Source organism: Xenopus laevis, chromosome 3L (genome assembly GCF_017654675.1).
Source record: "Xenopus laevis strain J_2021 chromosome 3L, Xenopus_laevis_v10.1, whole genome shotgun sequence".
Taxonomy (NCBI): Eukaryota; Metazoa; Chordata; class Amphibia; order Anura; family Pipidae; genus Xenopus; species Xenopus laevis.
The window spans coordinates 129,037,961-129,062,395 of record NC_054375.1 but is presented as its reverse complement, the minus strand read 5'-3'; the positions used below and the strand labels follow the sequence as shown (position 1 = coordinate 129,062,395).

The 24,435-nt window shown below is 42.1% G+C and overlaps 1 protein-coding gene across 1 annotated transcript; it reads left to right on the top strand.

The window, feature by feature from the left end:
* Positions 1–2,290: 2,290 nt before the first annotated feature.
* Positions 2,291–24,140, top strand: hkdc1.L (hexokinase domain containing 1 L homeolog). The gene is made up of 18 exons (XM_018253388.2): positions 2,291–2,917; positions 8,942–9,104; positions 11,835–11,983; positions 13,238–13,357; positions 13,783–13,878; positions 14,494–14,593; positions 14,752–14,935; positions 16,164–16,319; positions 16,720–16,953; positions 17,129–17,433; positions 17,731–17,876; positions 18,131–18,250; positions 18,746–18,841; positions 19,232–19,331; positions 19,831–20,014; positions 20,165–20,320; positions 20,440–20,673; positions 22,018–24,140. Exons 1-18 carry the CDS (start codon positions 2,855–2,857, stop codon positions 22,160–22,162), a joined length of 2,751 nt encoding a protein of 916 aa, XP_018108877.1. The 5' UTR covers positions 2,291–2,854; the 3' UTR covers positions 22,163–24,140.
* Positions 24,141–24,435: the final 295 nt, after the last annotated feature.

Below are 24,435 nucleotides of genomic sequence, written 5' to 3'. Positions count from 1 at the left end.
CCACTGTTACTATAGACACCATCTCTCCCTACTATACCTGCTATCCCACAGTCACACTCCCTTCCCAGAGACTATTACCCCACTGTTACTATAGGCACCAATACCTGCTATCCCACAGTCACAGTCCCTTCCCAGAGACTATTATCCCACTGCTACTATAGGCACCATTTCTCCTTACTATACCTGCTATCCCACAGCCACATTCTTTCTCTTCTTCCAGCAACATCTGGCCTAGCTGTGGGTTAAAACTGTAATTTTAAAGTGTAGCAGCATATCATAATGCCAGCCTATAAACATGTAAAGGTATGCTACGTGGCATCAGTTTACTCTAAAGTTCTTCTTCATTGTATAATTGTTCAAATGTATGATTCGCCCTCTTTCTGGCCCCTTGGAGATCCATGGATTTAGTATAGAGAGGGTTTCATATTTCCACCCCTCCTGCCTGCTGCAAGGTTTGATCTATCCCTGCTGCTTCAGAGTAGCATATCGCTTGGGAATGTTATTACAGCCGTTCAGTTCCACTGCAGCCTTACAATATGTATAAAGTGTAAATGTCAGGCCGGGCTGAGGTCTGCCCATGTGACAAGGAGACTGCTATTAGTTACTGGGAACCACATGGGATGCCTAAAGCAAATATTGGCAAAGCTGCACAACCAGTGTTTACCTTTATGAAATGGAACAATTCTTTAATTTATAATTTATTTCTCAGTGAATTTAATGTGCACTCTCTGCACTGGGTGAATATACATAATGAATACAGCAATAAAGGCCATAACCAATTGTATTTTTACCTATTGTTCTTTGCTGCCCTCGAAGAATCATTGTATAGAATGTATGAATCATTATATAAAGGGATACAGCAAAAGAACTGTATTGGTTGGGTGAAAAGGGTTAAAAGGAGCTAAAAAGACATGTAAATGAGCAACTAGGCATCCAGAACCACTGATTTAATAGCTCAGATGCAAGTCTAATAATTCAGAACCATATATCTAAATCTGAAGCCTTCCTAGTAGGAACCCTGGTAGGTGCCATCTCCCATGTGCATAACATAACTAGGAATCAGGCAATGCTAAATAGATAGAATTTAGTAGTTGGGATGCAGAAGTCCATGGGCATTGGGTCAATGTTGTAGTTGGGATGCAGAAGCCAAGGGTCATTGGGTTAATTTGGTAGTTGGGATTGAGAAGCCCATGGACATTGGGTGAATTTGGTAGTTGGGATGCAGAAGCCCATGGGCATTGGGTAAATTTAGTAGTTGGGATTGAGAAGCCCATGGACATTTTGTGAATTTGGTAGTTGGGATGCAGAGGCCCATGCACATGAGTTAATTTAGAAGTTGTGATGCAGAAACCATGGGCATTGGGTGAATTTGGTAGCTGGGACTGAGAAGCCCATGGGCATTGGGTGAATTTGGTAGTTGGGATTGACAAGCCCATGGGCATTGGGTGAATTTGGTAGTTGGGATTGAGAAGCCCATGGGCATTGGGTGAATTTGGTAGTTGGGATTGACAAGCCCATGGGCATTGGGTGAATTTGGTAGTTGGGATTGAGAAGCCCATGGGCATTGGGTGAATTTGGTAGTTGGGATGCAGACAAGGTATTAAGTCAGCACCTATCCCTTCCAATTCGCTTCAATCTGGCACAAGTCCAACAGTTTCCACCTCCAACTTGTTCACCGAATTATGTATAATAGACAGCACCATTCATGGGTTTCTTTTTTTTGGTATCTGGTATCTGGTATTTCCACCTCCAACTTGTTCACCGAATTATGTATAATAGACAGCACCATTCATGGGTTTCTTTTTTTTGGTATCTGGATGAAAAAGCCCATGTGCATGGGTGACTCTGATAGTTGGGAAGCAGAACCCCAAGGGCATCTCTGCAGCTCACAAACAGAAGCACACGGGCATCAGGGAGTTATAAGTAAGTACATTTGGTATCTGGGTCGGCTGTAAAAGCCCCCGCCCTCCATGTACATCAGTGAATTAGGTAAATGCAGAGATGAATGTGAATCTAATGACAGTAAGTGGAACCAGGCTGGAGTATTAGTGATGTACAGACACATTCCATCACAGAAGGGCGAGCTCACGTGAGCGCGGGGGGGGGAGATGTCTCCCCTGAACTCAACCATCTAAGGCACCAGGGGGAACAGCTCCAAGCCCCGCCTTCGCTCTCTCCGATTGGCTTTGCCTCCGTCCTCACCCTCACACACCCCCTTAGAGCAGCCAATCCGACTTCTTGCCGGTTCCTGCAAAGCCTAAGCCCCCCTAGAGTGAATCACAAGGGAACCGTAACCAAACGTGTAACAGCGTGTATCCAGCCTCTCTGGATGTATTCAATTCTATACTCCTTACATCAGAGGCAGCCATTATGTACATCGCCCCCTCAATATGCCGCACAGTCCTGTCACGCAATATGAAGGGAATGAAGCAGCGCTCAATTTAAAGCGACACGATCCCCACACTGCCACTCAATGAGCAGATATGATGGCTGCTAATAAGATATAGGGAATAAGTCATGCTGTAGATAGGACTATACATTAGCAGGCGGTTGCGTCAGAAACAACTAACACTCATGTGCGACGTGACTCACGCCTTTGCCTTCTCCGGACACTGAACAGTTAAAGGACAGGCTGCTCTGACGTCACTGGGGGCTTGGCGGAGGGGCGGGTTATCACTCGCTGAATGGGGCACATTGTATGCACAGTGACACAAAAAAGCCGGCAGTGCTGAGAGATACGCGCCACCAGAGACAGACTGACTGACTGACTGACTGACACACACACAGGGGCAAGAGAGAACCAGCGAGCCGGCCTGAGAGTTCCTGGAAGAGAAGGTCCCTAGGCTGAAGAGACATGATAGCCTCCCACTTGCTGGCATATTTCTTCACTGAGCTCCACCATGACCAAGTTCAGAAGGTATAATGTAATATAATTATATAATATCCTATGCGTATGTAGAATGATGTGTATATCGTGTGCATGTATAGAATATGTCTATAATGTCTATATTACACGCAGCCCTTTAACTGATGGGCAACTACAGCAGCAGCAGCGGACAGTGTAGTTCAGCCGGCACATCCCTGGGGGTCACGTGTCCTGGGAGCATCACCCTGTGCCGATTTTATTTTATTCCACAACATATGATTGTGCCAGGCTGCTGCTATACATTAGTGCAATAGCTTTGTGGGGGGGGGGGGTGCTGATTTTGGGGAGCCCCACCCCGTCCTATGATGCCTGCACTTGTCCCTGGGGGAGAGGAGAATGTGAGACGGGTGAGGAGCGATCGTTGATGGCTTATTTAATGTGACGTCTCCCTAGGGGGCTAATAAGTACAGTACTGGCTGATGCGACAGTGCGGGAACCCTAAGGACCCTGGAACCCGAAGCAGCAGCCTGACAATACAATCGCTCTTCATATATACACATATCTCTACAAGTTGTTATAATGCGGCTGCTGCTGCTGGGTAGCCGGCACTAGTCACTCATACTGTAAGGCGAGTTGGCAACTGACGCTGGCGAGTACAGACGGAGAGGGGTCGGAGAGGGATGCTGCCCCTCACTGGGAGGCTAGCGGAGGGGGCGGGGAGGATAAAGTGGACCAATTGTAAGCCCCCTCCTCCTCCTCCTCTCCCCAAGCTCTCAGCAGTTTCAGCACCCATAGTCTTGTCTGATGAAGGTCAAACCGAAGCAGCGATTCTATAAATCATCATCATCATCACCTATAGATCTACCTGCTCTGCTGTGAGCCGGCCCCAGATTCGGCTGCTCATTAACCTTTGAGATTTTCCTTTGCTAATTGTCAGTACTACGATTCCCAGCATCCCCTTACAGCCCTCGTCTCTCATTGGATGCTAGAAAAGCAAAGGCGGGGCCGCGCAGGTTTCACGCCAGGTGTATAGTTCTGCCCAATGTCTGAGGTGTCCACACTGGTCTGGACTTGGAGTCAAAATGGGCCCTGACATTCCAATTATAGAGAGGCCCACTCAGCTTCCACCAGCCCACTAAATAATGAATTTTTATGGCATTTTATGGCAGTCCCTCTGGCATTTGCAAGAACCCACAGATTGCCAGTTCAGGCCTGACTGGGAGTCAAAATAAGCCCTGGCATTTCAGATGCACAGAGGCCCAAACAACCCCCCCACCAGCCCACTAAATAGTGACTGTCTATGGTATGTTAGAGCAGCCTCTCTGGCATTTGCCAGGACCAACAGATTGCTATTCCGGGCCTGTGCCCAGTAAAAGGGCTAATGAGAGAAGTCAGTGGGCCTGGAGCTGAGGGATAAATATAAGGCTGTGACGTTTAATCTTGAGATCACAACACTGACCTTTAAAGCAGAAGGGCACATGCAGGGAGGGCAGATCATGGGCACATGGGAAGGCAAGAATGATCAGGAACGTGCGATCTCTGTATCTGGGGAATCTCTGGAATAGTTATATCCATATCCCTTGCATTCAAGTATAATATGTATCAGGCTGGGTGGGTGGAGGTGGGAATCGTCAACCCCCTCCTTCTAGTTATTGTCTTACCCTCGGAAGTGGGATTTCCTTCCCGGTATTTGTAGTAGAGGTAGGGTTTCCACCTTTTTTAGAAAAAAAATACCGGCCCCTGAATCCTTCGAGAAAGATTCCGCCGAATACCGAAACGAATCCTAATTTGCATATGCAAATTAGGGGTGGGAATGGGGAAACATTTTTACTTGCTTGTTTTGTGACAAAAAGTCACACAATTTCCCTCCCCACCCCTAATTTGCATATGTAAATTAGGATTTGTATTTGGTTCGGCCAGGCAGAAGGATTTGGCCAAATCCTGCTAAAAAAGGTTACCCTTTTTTAGCAGGATTCGGCCAAATTCTTCTGCCTGGCCGAACCAAAGGTTACCCTTTTTTAGCAGGATTCGGCCAAATCCTTCTGCCTGGCCAAACCAAATACAAATCCTAATTTACATATGCAAATTAGGGGTGGGGAGGGAAATTGTGTGACTTTTTGTCACAAAACAAGCAAGTAAAAATGTTTTCCCATTCCCATCCCTAATTTGCAAATGCAAATTAGGATTCGTTTCGGTATTCGGCGGAATCCTGGCCAAATCCCGAACCAAATCCTGGATTCGGTGCATCCCTAATTAATAACATTGGGATCAACCATAATTTTTACCGGCCAGGCAGGTAAAATACTGGCCCTAAGCAGAGGGGATGCTGCTCACATCGCATTTATATCTGATGGCACAAGAGAAAATGGCAGCCACCAATAATGAAGATCCCTGAGTTATTAGATTTTTGATTAGTTGCAAATGCACCAACATGTCTGGTGGCAAAATGATCAGGCAGCAAAACTGCTCATCAGGGGCTGCTGGGAATTGTAGTACAGCAGCATCTAGTGTCACGGGTTTTTCTTTACTAGTAGCAGCTGATCCATTGCTTGTGACTGTGCAATATAGTGACTATATAATGTATGGATGTAGAGCAGTGATCCCCAACCAGTAGCTCGCGAGCAACATGTTGCTCTCCAACCCCTTGAATGTTGCTCTCTCTGTCCTCAGAGCAGATGCTTATTTTTGAATTCCAGGCTTGGAAGCAAGTTTTAATTGCATAAAAACTAAGTATAGTACCAAGTAGAGCCTCTTGTAGGCTTCCAGTCCACATAGGGGCTACCAAATAGCCAATCACAGCCCTTATTTGGCACCCCATGGGACTATTTTATGCTTGTGTTGCTCTCCATCTCTTTTTACATTTGAATGTGGCTCACGGGTAAAAAAAGGTTGGGGACCCCTGATGTAGAGGCATCCAGAGGTGGAATGAGATCTGCATAACATCATCAATACCCAATACCTTCTATTTAAAGGGGCAGTAATATCCTTCTTATATAACCCATTACACTATTTGAGAGCTCAGGCTTCTCTCTGCATCATGCCCCAGGTGGGGGAGGGAGAAAGACCTGTCAGCAGTAGCATCACACCTCACCCTCTGTGCCTGAAAAATCCTGCAGTAATGGGTGTAACCATATTCATTTCCATTCGACTAGGTGTACACTCACTTATCTTAGGAAAAACAGTTGTTACAGTTCTATCTGTGAGGTAATGAAGCCACCTCACAGAAAGCTGGCAGCCATTTTGTGTTCCCAGGGAGTCCCCTCTGGTACTACATCCTGCTAAATGCCTGTATTTTGAAGGGCTGTAAACTGCATCACCTCGGCCAGCGCACACAACATATTATGGTGTGCATAAAGAATTTTGTGTGAAAACACAACATTTTGTATTAATTCTGACCTGAACACACAGTTATTAAAAAAAACTGCGCACACAAGTATAAAATGTGCGCACAAAAGAATTTTGAATTCCGAGAAGGGAACATTGCTTCCAAATATAAGGAAAGGGAGAAAGGGCAAACACTGCACCCTGGCACTGGCATTTACAAATGAATCCATTAGTAATATGTGGTCCACATTTTATAGAATGAAATTAATAAGCTTCATTTGGCTCTCAGGGGATGCTGGGGGTTGTAGTTAAAATGAGAGGGTAATGGATGAGTGTTAGGAGATTGCTGACAGAAATCACAAAGGGGAGAAGCAGAGCACGTAGCAGTACGCTTCAGGGGGAATTGACTGTATTTATTTTAGTAGTTGAGTGCACAGGCGTCCCAGAAATGCATTTGTCAGGGGGAAAGGGGAAGGCTCAACATACCCATCTCCTTCTTTGTGCCACACACGTGATTTGTGTACATTTGTAACCTTACTGGCCTGTTCCTGTGCTGGGGGTCGGTTGTGCTTTAGAGGGGTACAAGAAGGGTTGTCTGCCTATTGATTTTCTGTTAGTGGGGCCTCACACCAGGGCTATAAAGTGGGATAGTTTGTGTAATAAGGCAAGATGGTGGCAGCAATTAAACTAAATTTACTAAAGGACTTCTCGGATATTTTATATATATATATATATATATATATATATATATATATATATATATATATATATATATATATATATATATATATATATATATATATATATATATATAGACTTCTATCATGCCTTAGTGACAAGGTACGGAAAATGGCTTCTTCTGCCCCTTTTACGTGGAATTTCCTTGGTTTTCACATTCTGAGAAGCAGGCCATTATTAGGCTCAAGAGAGCAGCCCTTCACACCCCCTCGCAATTCATTCAGTTTGCATAAAGTTATGAAACCAGATCCCTGTTAGCTCAGTGGAGGAAGTCGGAGTGACTCACTTGCTCTGCAACATCACAGAAACTTGACGGAAATGCCACGCTGCTCAGCCAGACATTGTTCTTAGGAAAGCATGTGATGCTTGGAGACAGGAGGCAGAGCACTTAGACTCATTGTGTAACTTTAGAGTGCTCAGAGCTTTGCCCAAGGTGTGCCATTGCGCAAGACCATAGTTATGCTAATAATTTTTTTTTTCATTTTCCGTGATGTATCTGCCACACTGTTTAGCAGTACGTCAGTTTTTCAAAGGCTCTCAGGATCAATGCCAAAGTCAAATATGTATAAGAACTAACTTACTGAGCTGAGAATTTCCACTTTATCCATGTAACACTGACCATACACAAAAATCATATGAAACAAAAGGGGTAATTTTTCAGTGTACACAGTGCATTGTAAAATGCCTCTGCAGAGCAAAGACCTGCAACATGCACCATGGGACCTAGTACTCCCAATGTTGTCCCTTAACTATCCTCTATAGGGGCCTCCCAAAAATCTGACAGATAGTTATCAGATAGGCTTGAAAATTGTCCAGGTAAGGACCACTGATGCAGTCCTTGCCTGATAGGTCTCCTTCCTGCAGTATCTGATCTGATTGTTTGTGCCCAGGCCAACAACTGGACAAGTCTGATTTGGTCCAGCATTAGGGTGTCTGGGCAGTATAGGTCAGGCATTGGCAACTTTAGCCCTTGAGGCAGTGATGAACTATAGCTTGCAGTCATCCTTTCTCTGACACCCAAAGTTCAGAAGAGGAGAGATGTTGGCGTTTCTAGTATGATACAGGGTTTGTGCTTAATTAAACAATAAGGTAAATATAATAAAAGTATATATCTCACATAAAAAGAGTGAATTTAACAAGACTTAGTTCCATTTCTATCACGGCTTTTCTAGTCTTGCCATACTGTAATTGCTATCACTATTATCTGGGGATTAAACTGATCTCTCGGAACTGATGACGCCATATCCTGGAGATCCGACCCCTTCTGGCCTACATGGAACTCGCTAAATGCTTAGATGTAACCAGATGCAATATCCTTGCAGGAAATTATTCAGGGTGCAGCTCTTTGTTAGGGTTTTGCAATGTAGGACTGTTATCTGTATATCTCTACTCTTAATATACCTTTTCTAATCCAGCTACCAGGTATCTGATTGCCTGCCCTTCCATGGTGTCAGTGGCACTGCATATGCTCTCAGTGCTCTGGGTAGCTGCTTACTGAGCATGTTGAGTATTAATTGACATACTAGGCCTTATTTATGAAGTGCAGGCAGGATGCCGAGTGCAAAAAAACAGACTAAAATCAACTTATTACACCCATAGGCATATTTCTTTGCTTTCTAGAAGACCTGCAATTCTCTAATGAATACAGCTCTGCTGATGGTTTCAAATTTTGTATTTGAGGGTGGACATGTGGTGGTACATTGGTGTCCCATGGAGGCCCCCTAACTTTCACATTATTCAGACATGCAAGGGAGTGCCAAGGGGTACTAGTTGTAGCAGTGCCCTGTACTTGTTTATCTGCTGCAGCCTGAGTAATGTCTTAGGCCTTGAGCACATTTCAGTTCAAGGCTTCTGGCAGCTTTCATACTGCAATGGAAGATAGTCACATAATGAATATAAACAGAAGTTGTTTGGTGACACACAAATAAAAATTTACCCTGAAAAATGTAAAATAAATTGGAACTGTAGGAACAATAGGGTGGAATCTTCATATAAGTTCTCCTTTTTCTCCAGGTGGACAAGTACCTATACCACATGCGTTTGTCTGATGAGACACTCTTGGAAGTGTCCAGCCGATTTGAGAAGCAAATGGAGAAAGGGCTCGGGGAAGAGACCAGCCCCACCGCCTGCGTGAAGATGCTGCCCACATTTGTACGATCCACCCCAGATGGGACAGGTAGGAAATGGAGACAGCTGCTGTAGGAAATTTTTAGAACAGGATTGGACCTTCTTCATTTTATATTTCACTCATAAAAAGGCAGGGTATAAAACACAGTTCAATGTTCTGTCTGGCTTGCCCAAGGTTAAACAAAGCTCATACATGTATTATGTGGAATACTTGGGGGTGGGGTTTTCTGGATAAGGAGTCTATCAGTAATTTCATTCGCTATAAAAGACATTTTAACATTAAATAAACCAAATAAGATTGCTTTGCCACCAATATCGCTTCTTGCAGCTTAGTTACCATCAAGTGCAAAGTACTGTTTTATTATTACAGAGAAAAAGGAGATTATTAAAATAAAAATTTAGAATTTTTTGCTTACATTGGACTTGGTTAGGGATCCCCCAGCTGTCACAGAATGGAACTTTCGATTTCCATTAATTACAGTCCAGTATATAAAATCATTAGTATGATGCCAAAACCAGGAGCAAATATGGGCGCTGAAAGAAGAGGCGATATATAGACGATGCAACTGGTGGGTCATGCACAGGCGCAACAAACTGACTGACTATAGTATGATATAGCTAATACCCAAACTAAATTGGTTTAGGCAATTATATTCAGCAAATGCAGGTAGGATATCAGCAGACTGGGTGGATCTGCTATTATAATCTAGTTCCTTGTTTGCTCAATGATACTCCAGTTAATGTTTGGTTGTTAAGATCGAATAAGGGCTGTCTGAGTAACCAGAATGACTAACAAAAGATAATAATGGGTAAGAGGAGCAGATCTGTCCAGTCTGGCATGCTGGCAGCTTGTTCAGTTAAACAAGAACAGAGCTGCCTTGGGACATTTGTTTGCCCATCTCTCTCTGTCCAAGAGAAAAATGTTTCAGTGGAAATTCACATGGCCCACCAGGGAGCAGTGTCATAGTGCATTTTAGGTGCCTACTGAGGAAAGATTGGTGTTAATTCTCTACCATATTTGACGCTGCATAAATGCTTAAGATAATTAAAATGCATTTCTTATCTACCACCTAGGGGCCTTTTGTTTGGCAAACCTGTTTTACAGGTATCCCGGCACCTCATTGCTAATGTGCAGTCACAAGACTTCTTAGTAAGAATACAGCTGCATCTTAACCCCAGCTGTTATATAAAGGAAATGGCGAGCAAGCCTTATTGACACGTAGTTGAGTTGAGAAACCCTGGTTAAACAACCCTGACTGTTGTTATGCACTATCCACCTGGCACTCTCACTCTTGTCATGATGATTAGGTGTCAGCATACCCTGCAATTACCTAAATCCGTGCCAGATCAAACACATCGGTTTCTATGTAAACATTTGCCGGTGCACCAACCATTCTTAGGCATAATCCTACCTAGATCTGTACACAAATAGACCAACCCTGCATTTCTGTTGCCCAAGCAAGGTTTTGTCAGCTTTTCCATTAGTCAGTGTCTCACTGGATCCCCTACTGTATATTTCCTGGGCCCCTTGACAGTCACTAGGTCTGCTTCTTCTATATTTACACCCCTGAGACTGACCTGAATCAGGCCCACCAAACAACCTGAAATCCAGGGCCCTTTATCACATCAGGCGTATGTAAATAGTGCTAAATAATAGGGTACAAGCACACACAGGACCCATAGATCATGGTAGTAGTGCTGACCTGGCTGGGGCAATTGCAGGTCAGGTGAGTATTGCTTGAAACTATGGCACTAAATGTTTTCAAGCAATAGTATATTGACCCGTAAGTGCACTGATGGGGTCAGCATAATTACTATAAATGTCTTTGTTAGTGCTTTTCCACACTCCTGCGAGCAAAACCAGGTCCCTCTGAGTGATAAATATGGGCCTAGGTTAAAGGACTGGCAGAGTTAAATGAATGCTGGCTGCTTTTAATTTGAATGGCTGCTTCACTGTATCAGAACAATGGTCTCGGGCAGAGTGATCCGAGCATAGCACATTCCCTGGCTGAAATAGAATGGTGCTAGAAAGGTCACAGCAGGCCTGGAAAATGATGCCTGCTCAGATAAATATGTCTTTGCTACTGAAACCCATTATATAATGACCAGAAAGAACCACGTGGCCCACCCTGTCTACCCTTTATGTGCCGGCCAAAATACAATGGCCTCCAAGGCATTATGGCATTTTCACTGTAAGTAACAAAAGTAAGGTGGTTAACGTCATACAATCTTATGCAACATCCTTCTTTTTGGATTGCATACCGGTATCCTTCCTTGATTATGAAAACAAACTGACTTTTGTTTGCACTTTGGGCAAGTTTGCAGCCAGCATACAAGAATAGATTGTGTGCACAAGGCTTAAAAAATCTTCATTTAAAGAAGCAGCACCACTTATTTACTGATCTGTAAATCTGTCAATCAAAATGACTAGACAGAGCTGCAATTAAGGGGGGTTCAAGGAAAAAGGACCCTGTGCCCCCTTTTTTGTATGTCTGAGATTTTTTTTGCAGCTTAAACAGATCACAGATCTCTATTCTGGTAAGGGATTCCATCTGTGTAATTGTGTTTATAATAAGACAAGACGTGTCAGCAGCTTTAGTTTTTAAATGACTCCCAACAGAATTCAGCTGAGATATAGGGGTTATAGTTCAGTAACAGCTGGAGAGGTACATGGATTCTAAATAATGGTGCCTCAGACAGGGTGTATAGCCCAAGGTCTAACTACTGCTAAGAACAACTCTGTCCCTAGAATAAATGTTTTGCTTTATCTCGCTTCCAGAAAATGGAGACTTTTTGGCCCTGGATCTTGGAGGGACGAATTTCCGTGTGCTGCGGGTGAAAGTGTCTGATAATGGAATGAAGAAAGTGGAGATGGAGAACCAGATATATGCTATCCCAGCAGAGCTCATGCGAGGCAGCGGAGAACAGGTGAGAACATGGCAGGAATATATGTAAGTACACTTACATATGCTGTGAGGAGGAACAGGGTTCCAGTGGGCTGGAACCCTGGACAGTTATATTAAAAGTTAACTTAAAGGTGAACCATACATTTAATTAAAGAAATTTAATTTATACTAGATACTGTATAGAATAGTTAGAACATATTTCCACATGTTATTTATAAAAGAGATACAATTAAAACATTTTTAGTCTCGTGAACTCTATGCACTCAGTCCCACAGTTCCCAGGGAACTATACACCGGGGAAGAGAGTTTGGGGATATAATTAGCATACAGATATCTCTTTCTTTGGTTAGCGTTTCCTAGCACACAGTGATGCCTGTGTATCCAGTTGTGGCCCAAAGTACCAGTAATTGAAAAGAGTAGATCAGCAAAAAATAACAAAGAAGCCACTGATGCATACATAGAGGGGAGCCTATGCTGGCCAGATATTTCCCTCACATATCTCCAGCAGTTGCTTCATAGGTTATATAGTCATAAGTCAAGTTCATTCCCATTTAGAAACTCTGCAACCCTGACAGATCTAATCATGAAATAATTATGTGTCCCCTTGAGAATCTGCCTTCTTCAGCACCAATCCCAGCCCACTTGCACTAATTGGACTAAGTATCAATTTTCTTTTAATCCGGCTGTCTGGCTAAAATACCAGTCCCAGTTCAGGCCCTGGTGTATTCACTGCATGTCTTATTCAGTTCACTGCTTTGCTCTGATATGTTTTATCAAGGGAATTGTAAATAAAGCAGGAGCTTTGTACTGAGAATTCTGGCCAAGCCATTGAGGGTTTTTTTTTAATATAAATATAGGGCAGTAGGACATAATTAGAGGTCTTTAATATAAATGGAGAATGGGAACGTTTGAAAAATAAGTTTTTGAGCTGTCATTCTTGCCACTGGGTTACTGGGTTAAACGTTTTCAGTTCAAGTCCCCCCTTGATCTGGGTCCTCTTGACTCAAAAAAAGTACAGATATAGAAACACATCAGAGTCATTGAGTCATAGTTTCAAGAGTAAATAGATATTCACTGATAATTAAAGCCTTACTGACCTCCAAGCTTGGCATTTCGGTGTATCTAAGACCCAAATGGTAATTTTCACCAGTTCTCACCCATAACAGACCTTTATCCCCCCCCCCCCTTGGATTCAATCACTCCTGGAGTATCAGATGGTTGTCATTAGCTTATGACCCTGTTGTACTTAATGAAAATATTTTTTCCATGTTTGCAGCTTTTTGACCACATTGTAGAATGCTTGGCCAGCTTCATGGAGAAGTTGAACATCAAGGACAAGAAACTGCCTTTGGGATTCACTTTTTCCTTCCCCTGTCACCAGACCAAACTGGATGAGGTAAGTTGTGATTAAGTGGACCAGAAACAAAACATTAATTCCTTAACAATTTGACTGTTTACATTTGGCTGTATACTTTACAGTGGGAGTATTAATATTTATGCCCCTGAAATGTGCACCAAGCAAGATTTAGAAATTAATAATATTAGCATTATAATTATTTTGATGAAATAACTTCCTCATGATAGTACAGCATCAGCAGAAACACCTTCAGTATGGACCTTTTCAACTCTCAACGTAAAAGCCATGTATTGGCCAAATTATTTGTTGTCATGAATTGAGGCATTCTCCAACAGCTGTTAAATATACAGAGAATAATTTGTAGGACTGCAAGTAGGGGTAGGCAGCAGAGTCATCTGGCTAGAGTGCAACTATTTTGCAGTTCCAATAAACATTCGCTCAACTGGAGTCTCTCCCTTCTGTAGAGTATTCTAGTGAACTGGACAAAAGGATTTAAAGCCTGCGGAGTTGAAGGAAAAGATGTGGTCACCCTTTTACGGAAGGCAATCAAGAAAAGAGGAGTAAGTGAACTCTAACATAAGATCCATTCTCCACAGCCCAAGAAAGAAAAGAATAGGCTGGGAACTGATTCCTAGTTAACAAACATGTGTTAAACAATGTCATTTTATCATTTATTGTTTATCATAATATCAACTCCTCAGTTTATGGAGTCAGTGTATATGTAAATGCCCCTGTTTACGGACAAGTCTGTTATTGTGGGAGTTGTGTAATTTTACAGCAGGTATGGGCATCTGGGGCTCTCAGGATATTGTTGTACTGAAATTCCCTCAATCCCAACTGGGGGCTGGGAGTTTTTATTGAACAATATATGGAGTGCAGCTTGTTCCACGTCATGGTTTGTTGAGCACTCCAGCGCTAGGCGTTGCCTAGACATTGCCATGCATCATACCACTTGCCTACACTTGTCAGAATTTAAGTCTAAGTACCAACAGCCAATTTACACCACAGTTACCAAAAATGTTGAGAAATTATAAGATCCAGTCTACAGAGTCTACAAAGGAATAGCAGTGTAGGCTGGGATCTGTAATTCCTAGCTGAGAAACTTACATTCATAAAAAAAAAAATATTTTTATTTAGCATGATATCAGCTGCTCACACTTTTTTTTTTGTTTTAGGATTTTGAGATTGATATTGTAGCAGTGGTTAATGATACTGTAGGAACCATGATGACTTGTGGATATGATGACCACAACTGTGAGATTGGACTCATTGTTGGTAAGAATACAATGCAGGTTGAAAGGGAATTGTTTTGCTCCATAGTTATTCTTGTAGTATCTAATGAATAAAGGGCAGGTAAATAGAGAGTATTAGCAACAGATTGATGCAGCCGATAAAGAGATGCCAACATTTTCGTTATCACTTCTTTTTCATAGGTACGGGGACCAATGCATGTTACATGGAAGACATGCGCCACATCGATCTAGTGGAGGGTGACGAAGGACGGATGTGCATTAACATGGAGTGGGGAGCTTTTGGGGATGATGGCTCTTTGGATGAAATCAGGACACAGTTTGATAGGGAAATCGACATGGGATCTTTGAACCCAGGGAAACAATTGTAAGTATTATAGAGTCAGTTAATATGTAAATGCTTCTATTATTGTGGTGGTTGTGGGTTTTTACAGCAGGCATGGGCATCTGGAGCTTTCAGGATATTGTTGCACTGCAATTCCCACCTTAGGGCTTGGAGTTGCTACTGAGTACATGGAGTGCAGCACGTTCCATGATTCCCTTTTACAAGAACAAGCACACAAGGCGTTTCCTATGAAAAAGTCTCCTTACCACTCGCCATCACTTGCCAACACATTTCAGAATTACAGCAACTCAGTAATTATGCAGTCTCAGTTTCAACAGAGATGGGTGAATGTTGAGAAATGTTTGGCTGGGTACAGTGATGGAGGCTGCTCAGCTTGCTGATGTGTCTTTTAACAGTGGCTAAACTGATGTTAGAATGGAATGTCTGTGGGAAAGGCATAATAGTCTGCTAGAGGCCAGTGTGGGTGACAGCAAATGCCTCTTGACTGTGCCAAGTGTCATTTGGCTTTAGATATCATCAGTCTAGCATGTGAGCATATTGAATAAGTTCTGTTAAGTTACCAAGGGGCAAATAACAGAGTTCTATATGTCAGTGGTCACCTACTTTAAACTATATATTTATGAACAGTATGAGTGTTCTGTTCTATATAATAACAACGCAATTAAACTAATTTATTTAGTAATATTATTTTACATTGATAGCCCAAATTTAGATCCTTCTTTTCTTTTAGCATGCTTGCTGGCTCATCCAATCACAAGCTTACATGGAAGCTCAAGGCGATTCTTCTGCCTGACTCTTCTTTCATTGTCTCTGGTTTTGGTTTACCTGTAAAACCTTGGAATGCACTGAATCTCAAATGTGGTTCAGGAATCAGCTGGCCTTTTTTTGTCAGGATTTGGCCGATCTGAGTCCAAACCCTTTAAAGCGAATGAATTTGGATCACGTGATTAAGTAAATGTTTTGGTGTGTGTCCCGCACCCATATTCTGCCAAATGTGCCCAAATCCTTTGTGGAAGATTAGGTATATGACCAAATCATGAAGAAGCACATTCATTGCATCCCAAGTTAGCACACACCCCTTCCTCTCGAATTTAAATGATTTTGTTTGTGAATGCCCTACATTTCCCCACCCAATATGCCAACATGACATCTGCCATTTTCACTGGAGCATTTACAAAATTGTAGCTTTAAAGCAAGGTTTGAAACCATACAATGCCCTCTCTGACCAAAAACTGAACTGTCATCCTAGGTATGAGAAGATGATCAGTGGAATGTATATGGGGGAGCTGGTCAGGCTTATCCTTGTGAAAATGGCCAAAGAAGACCTGTTGTTTGAAGGCAGAATCACAGCTGATCTCCTGACCCGTGGCCACTTTGAAACCCGCTATGTTTCAGAAATTGAAAAGTAAGTTCACACTAGGGAGATATAATAGAGATGATCTTTGTTGTATGTGGGTTGCCTTACTACGCTTTGCAGAGAAAGACTGGCTAAATTGCACAACACCAGAAGCACCCGCTTTCCGGAAAAAAATGAAAGCAATTAAGAAATTCTAGCGAAAAATTATTAAACTATTCCTATGGCAATGCCAACTTCTTACTCATATTGGCACTGGTTTATCCACCCTCCCACAGTTTTAAGAACTAGTTTTCTCTTGGATGCTGCTTTATGGAACCTCACCCTTTCTGGGAATTTGCAGACACACTAATGTACTATACTCTAATTTTGCTAATGCAGGTCTTTTGATAACATTCTGTAATAGTGAAAATATCAGCTTGATGCATTTTTATATTTTATTTGTTCTTAGGGACAAAGAAGGGATCAAAAAAGCACATGAGATCCTGACCAAACTTGGCTTGGAGCCATCACATGAGGACTCTGTTGCCACACACCGCATCTGTCAGATTGTGTCAACCCGTTCTGCCAGTCTGTGTGCTGCCACTCTTGGTGCCGTACTACGGAGAATCCGGGAAAACAAGGGTGTGGAAAGGCTGAAATCCACAGTGGGAGTTGATGGATCTGTCTACAAAAACCATCCTCAGTAAGTGAAAACAGTAGCAGGGCAAATCACATGAATAAAATATCTGGAGACTGCCCACCATTAAAATTGAGCATCTGATGTTCTAAAGTTTCAGCTTTGCCACAGACAAAGTGATAGAAAGGGAAACCACTTCATTTACTCAGTTGCCTTGTATCTCATTCCTTCTTCCTTTCAGCTTTGCTAGACGTCTACAGAAGACTGTCCGCCGCCTGGTGCCAGAATGCGATGTTCGATTCATTCGGTCAGAGGATGGAAGTGGGAAAGGAGCAGCTATGGTGACAGCTGTGGCCTATAGACTGGCTGACCAACAGCACGAACGGGAGAAGACCCTGGAGGCCTTCAATCTCAGCATGGAGCAGCTCCTGGAAGTCAAGAAGATAATGAGGCAAGAGATGGACAGAGGGCTGAAAAAGGAAAGTCATGAAGAGGCAACAGTCAAGATGTTACCCACATACGTGCGCTCAACCCCTGATGGCACAGGTGAGGAGACCAGAGCTGTCTTTAGATGAAGTAAAGCACAATTTGTGGGGATTTATTTGTATATAGTAGGAATACCCAATGTTGGATCCTTCAGGTCCTGGTGAAGGACGATACATAGGTGCATTCACCCTGTGTATAAATATGAATATAAATACCCTATGTTTTCAGCATGGCTAACTATTGGCTGTCGATGAGTTTCTGTGGACTGACACTGGGCATCCTAGACTAATCTGAATGTATTATGGGCAGATAACTCGATACCATTGGACTTATGACAGCACTAACTTTCTATTTCAGAGAAGGGAGAGTTCCTGGCACTGGACCTGGGAGGCACCAATTTCCGCGTGCTGCTGGTTCGTGTTAAGAATGGGAGACGAGGAGTTGAAATGCACAATAAAATCTACACAATTCCCCAGGACGCGATGGTGGGAACAGGCGAAGAGGTGAGCTGAGCACCACAAATCACCTTTCTGTTTCTTTTATGAGATACACTTCCTGACTGATACTCAAGGGGAAATACAAAGTGTGAGATGACAGTGATCATCCCATCTCCTTACAGATTTCTGGTGGAACTGTGCAACCTTCTGTTAAGGAAAAGATAGAATAAACAAATTATATTTTACTGTATGTTTTTTCTGATACTAGTCTCTTGCATTTATACATAGCAATGTGCTAAAAACCCCTTCTTTCCCTGCAGCTCTTCGACCACATTGTTCATTGCATCGCAGATTTTCTGGAGTACATGGGCATGAAAGGAGTCTCCCTACCCCTTGGATTCACCTTTTCTTTTCCTTGCCACCAGAACAGTCTGAATGAGGTAATTATATAAAGCTTTATTATGTCTGTGGCAACAGATGTCTGTGGATCAAGAATGAGAGGGATGACATTTATTATCACTCAAAATATAAAGTGCACCAGCACACTCTTGTGGCAGAGACTGTAAAGTGCAATTATGGAATCATATCTGATTCCAGCACAAGCAGATTACACCTTTTATCAGAAAATAGGAGGCATCCAGGCACTCAAAAAAAACTTCATAAGGGCCACCAAAAAATAGTATAAAATATATTATTTATTGTAAATTAATTTTAAAAGGTTATATTTCCATTGGCCCTAAACATTTTGTGCCTCTTAGGCCAGGGCACTTAGTCACAGCCCACTAGCAATGATTTCTCACAGTATTCCAAGGTTAGCAGCATTACCATATACCTATGTAGAGAAACAGGTGCAACCACACTGACAAATAAATAGCCTGTACTTGCTTTAGCAAACAGCTACTTACTGGACTATCTCTCTGTTTCATTCTCTTTAGGGAATTCTTCTCAAGTGGACAAAAGGCTTTAAGGCAACTGGATGTGAAGGAGAAGATGTTGTACATTTGCTGAAGGAAGCCATCCATAGGCACGAGGTGAATATCACAAATTAGGAGCTGTTTTGGCAACACAGGCTCCTAAGCATGTATTTTATTAATAGTGCACTTGTTACAAGGCCTATATAAACCCTCTGTTAGTAAAGGTAAAGCCCCCCTGTCTGTGGTTTCCTTATCCCTTGAGCTTACATCTGTGCATGGGTAGTGAAAATTCTATGGAGCCCACGAGGGTCAGAGCATGTGCACAGCCTTGAGCCAAAAGGGGATTCCTAGTGGTAGATAGGCACAGAGGGCAGATTAATAAGGGGTTTTCTATTTTCTGGAGGACTTTCCCTGTCTTTGAGTCCTTACTGTAGGATCATGTAAATGAAATTGACCTTGGAAAGATAATGGATAACGTGTCTGATACCTGTATTTATTTTTTGGTAGGAGTTTGATCTGGATGTAGTGGCTGTTGTGAATGACACAGTGGGCACCATGATGACCTGTGGCTATGAGGACCCTCACTGCGAGATGGGGCTTATTGTAGGTAAGAGATAACACTCCACTTGAAAATGTACAGTATTTACTAAAACCCAGCTGCTTTAAAGCTTTTCTGAATGACAACATCTGCCCCTTCTAGCTATCTACAACTCCCTCCAGTTGTCAGCAGATGGCTGTCAGTGAGGGCTGGGAGTTTTTAAACCTGTCAGAGGAATACATTAGGGGCAATTTTGGCCTGAAAAGCATCTCATCTGCCATCAGCTTTTTAAAAGAAATGATTGGCTTTAAAATGTAAACAGAAATAAATTGGGCTGGAGCTGTAGAATAAGGGACCACTGTCAAGCAACTGCAGGGCTGTAGGAAGACATCGCTGAAATGATAAAACAACCAATAGAAAATAAAATGTCTATTATGTTTTTATTTGCATTCCCCCAATTTACAGTGGCACCCTTCTGATTCTCATAATGTCATAAACTCACTGGCGGTCCATGTTATTAGCAGACAAGACTTACAGCTGACCATGTGTATTTGCTCTTACTCTATAGGAACTGGCAGCAACGCCTGCTACATGGAGGAGATGAGAAACGTGGAGCTGGTGGAAGGGGAGGAGGGCAGAATGTGCATTAATATGGAGTGGGGAGCGTTCGGGGACAATGACTGCCTGGAGGCATTTCGCACAGATTTCGACAGATCTGTGGATGAACTTTCCCTGAACCCCGGAAAGCAGAGGTATGGAGAAGAAATGTGGTTTCAATGTAAAGCACTCTCTAAACAAGATTAAGTGCAAGCTAATCTGTCAGGGAGACATTCTAATTCCCTTTCTTTTATGAGCTCCAGAATGATAATGTGCCATACATTAATATAACCTTCTGGCTACAGGTATGAGAAGATGATCAGCGGCATGTACTTGGGGGAGATCGTCAGAAACATCTTGATAGATTTCACCAAAAGGGGGCTTCTTTTCCGAGGGAAGATTTCAGAGAGACTCAAGACCAGGGGCATCTTTGAAACCAAGTTCTTATCACAGATAGAGAGGTAAGGAATCCAAAGCAGCACTTATTCAACTGGAGCAGGAGAATATCTAGATGACTTTAGGCTTAGCTTGTAGCAGGGCTGCTGGTATCAATAACTAACTCTTCTTTCTTTCTTCACAGTGATCGCCTGGCTCTGCTGCAGGTCCGCTCTATCCTACAGCACCTTGGCTTAAACAGCACCTGCGACGATAGTATTATTGTGAAAGAAGTATGCACGGTGGTGGCCAGGAGAGCTGCTCAGCTGTGTGGAGCTGGAGTGGCAGCAGTGGTGGATAAGATCAGGGAGAATCGAGGCCTGGAGACCCTAAAGGTCACAGTTGGAGTGGATGGGACTCTCTACAAACTTCACCCACAGTAAGATCCGAGAGGGACTTGATACAATACAGCAGCAAAGTAGCTCATAGAATATGAAGGCAAATAAGAGCCATGCTCCTATATATTATTGCTATTCTTCTTTATATAGCACTGACCTGATTATTCCACTCCTTATTTTATAGTCATTTGTCTCTCTCCCAGTGGAGCTTAAACTCTAGAACTAATATGTGGAAAAGAGTGGAAGGTGTGGGATAGAGTGGTGAGAATTGACTGAACTGAGTATGTTGCATTTAATGCAAATGTGCCTGGTAGAATGCGGGGAAGTTTAAACACACATTAAGGGGCCGATTCACTAACTTCGAGTGAAGGATTCGAAGTAAAAAAAACTTCGAATTTCAAAGTTTTTTTTGGGCTACTTCCACCATCGAATGGGCTACTTCGACCTTCAACTACGACTACGACTTCGAATCGAAGGATTCGAAGTAAAAATCGTTCGACTATTCGACCATTCGATAGTCGAAGTACTGTCTCTTTAAAAAAGACTTCGACCCCCTAGTTCGCCATCTAAAAGCTACCGAAGTCAATGTTAGCCTATGGGGAAGGTCCCCATAGGCTTGGCTAACTTTTTTTGATCGAAGGATATTCCTTCGATCGTTGGATTAAAATCCTTCGAATCGTCGATTCGAAGGATTTAATCGTTCGAGCGAAGGAATTATCCTTCCATCGTACTATCTGCGCTAAATCCTTCGACTTCGATATTCGAAGTCGAAGGATTTCAATTCCCAGTCGAATATCGAGAGTTAATTAACCCTCGATATTCGACCCTTAGTGAATCAGCCCCATAAGGTAGCGCTTATTGGCAGTTAGAAAAAAAATGGCCAGTTATTGTCTTATGCAGAAATTTTTTTTCAATTCACTACAGCCAAAGCAAAAAATGTGTTAGCACTTTCCTTTGCCCATATCTTTGCCAATACCAAGAATTTTCTGCAAATTTGATCGAATGGGAACGACCCGAAAATTCGATTCAAATAAAATTCCCCCCCCCCTTGAATGTCAGGAAGGCAATTAACATCTTCAAATGGGTCAACGCACCACTGCCATTGACTTGTTAATAAATTCGACATGTTTTAGGTGGCGAATATTTGAATTAGAACTGTTTCCATGGTCGAGTTGTGATAAATCTCACATTCGAATTGGTGCTTTTAAATTTTAATTTGTGAGTTCTGACACAAAAAAAATTAGAATTTACCATTCGAACCTTTATAAATCTGCTACTAAGTCTATGCTCTCATACTTGCAACAGATATCTTTCTTATAAATATCACATTTAAAGGCTTTGTTTCTTTTCCAGCTAATGTTTTGTTTTTTTTAACCCATTTGCAGCTTTTCTTCCATCATGCACCAGATCGTGAAAGATCTATCTCCGAAATGCCAAGTGTCATTTTTACAGTCAGAAGACGGCAGTGGGAAAGGAGCAGCTCTGATCACCGCTGTAGCGTGCAGAATCCGGGAAGCGGGTGAGCGCTAGGATGGAGGGGGAGACATGCTCATTCCTACACACAGACTTCCTGCAGCCTCCATCCTTCATCTTCCTTAGCATCATGTGGTCTCCGAACTGCACCAACTGAGACGCCTTCCTGGGAAATGCACAAAAAAGGGGCTGCCAATGAGCTTCCACACATTCATCTGACTTTTTTATTTAGCTGATAACTGCACTATGCGGAATGAAATTCTAGTTAGCTGCATTACTACAGATTTCGATTTAAACATTTTGGCTGGTAGGAGAGGGTTACAGAGGCCCAGTGGGGCCACATAGTATGAAAGCTTTTCCAATATGCCTAAATAGCAGTGGGCTGCAATAGCCAAAGAGAAATTGGACACCTAGTTGGTTTACCTTTGGTGTAAACAGTTCATTTCAGAAACTCTTTGCAGTCCATTCATTGTAGAATGAGTCGCCATTTGTAAAAGCGATAAATTAACCATGAATTTGCCATTTGCTGCTGCTGTTACGTGAGAAGTCCAGCGCCGGCCTATGTTGCACATTTGATTAGGACAAATTAAAGATGCGAATGGAGAAAAGTCTATGGCACGAGTAGAACCTGCTGTTCGATTCTGATAAGGAGTGTTTTATGTGTAACGTGAAAGTACCTATATTTATAGAAAATGAACAGTTTATTTATTTTTTTCTACCGCAGTTAATAATTAATGATATGTTATGACTCATATGTATTTTTCTACCTTGCAGGTACCTGTATAGAGAGGCCTGAAAGATGCCTTAGCTATTAAAATACCATTTTACTCGTAGTTATGCACACCAGGGATCTTTAGCCAGCTGTTTCTAAACTACATTTCCATAAAAGGGGATTCTGGGATTTGCAGTTGAAATACCATAGATGGATTTCCTAGCGATAGGAATTTTTACAAACATTCTCTTTTGGGCATGTGTTGTAAAGCAATACTACACATTTCTTTAGCAAGGACACAGGGTTATCCCTGTGCTTCCAAACAGCAGCTCTTTCCAGATACAAACAGATTTGACTGTATTCAATGTTAATGGAGCAAGAGATCTTTGTGGGTCTACATGAAAGCCTTTGTCTTCCAACACAGGACAGATAAACATTTTCTAAGGCAGCACCAAGCCCCTGTTTGTGAGATGGAATTCTAGGAGCCTGGCGAGAATTAGAGTAGTATCACTTTAAGCTTCTGTATTCTATTTAGATTAAGTTTATATGCTTAGGTTACATTCTGGAATACCTCATAACTCATTCCTTGCTGCTTATAAGGAGAATGCTTCCAAAACATCATCAGTATATAGTTAAATCCCATGATGGAACCAAATATTGGCACATAAGATATAGAGGAAACACTCGATTACTTATATACGGTACAATGTGTCTACTTACACTTCTATTATAGACATTTTGTGTGTCTTGAAGATGTTGCAATTAAAAGCGAAAACAAATATATATAAATAAAACTAAAGGAGCTAAAATTGTATTAAAATGTACAGCTCTTCGATGGTAACTCGAATGGAGGTCCTGTGTGTCCCATAAAATTTATGGGGGGAAATGCAATAACAGGTGCAACACTTGCTTTAGTTCTAGAAGCCATATCAACCAATCAGCAGGTAGTATATTCATATTTGAAAGCAAATATTGCATTCATTTTTGTAGGTTATTAGACCTGGGGTAAGTGAGTGCCTGCTATTACACTGACCCAGTAGACACATATATGAGTATAGCCGCCATGTTCTGGCATCTTTGGGTCCATACGAGAAGAAGACTAACATCAAACCCTGTAGTTCTGCAACTTAACGCGGTTGGGTTTATGTTTATTGTTAGTGTTTAATGTAGGACGTTAGGAATCTCTATGCCATGTCTTACCAATACAAGTAGTCTGTTTCATGTACAGAGTCAAGAGTCGCTTGTTTATTTATATTTGCTATGTTATTGGATTTCTTTACTTGTAATTTAATAAATTTGCCGGATGCTTTAGTAGAAAAGGAACTGGGTGTGTTTTTTTCTGTTTGTTACACACACACACACACACACACACAATGTATCAACAAACAAGTGATTGTAACGCACTCCTAGGGGCAGATTTATCAAGGGTCGAATTTCGAAGTAAAAAAAACTTCGAAATTTGACCATCCAATAAAAAAATGTTGAATTAGAATGGAATTCAACGTTTTTTCAGCAAATCTGGCAATCCTGCGGTCGAATAAAAATCGTTCGATCGAACAATTAAATGATTCGATGTGTTAAGACTTAGAAAAAGTTTGTAGGCTAACATAGCACTTCG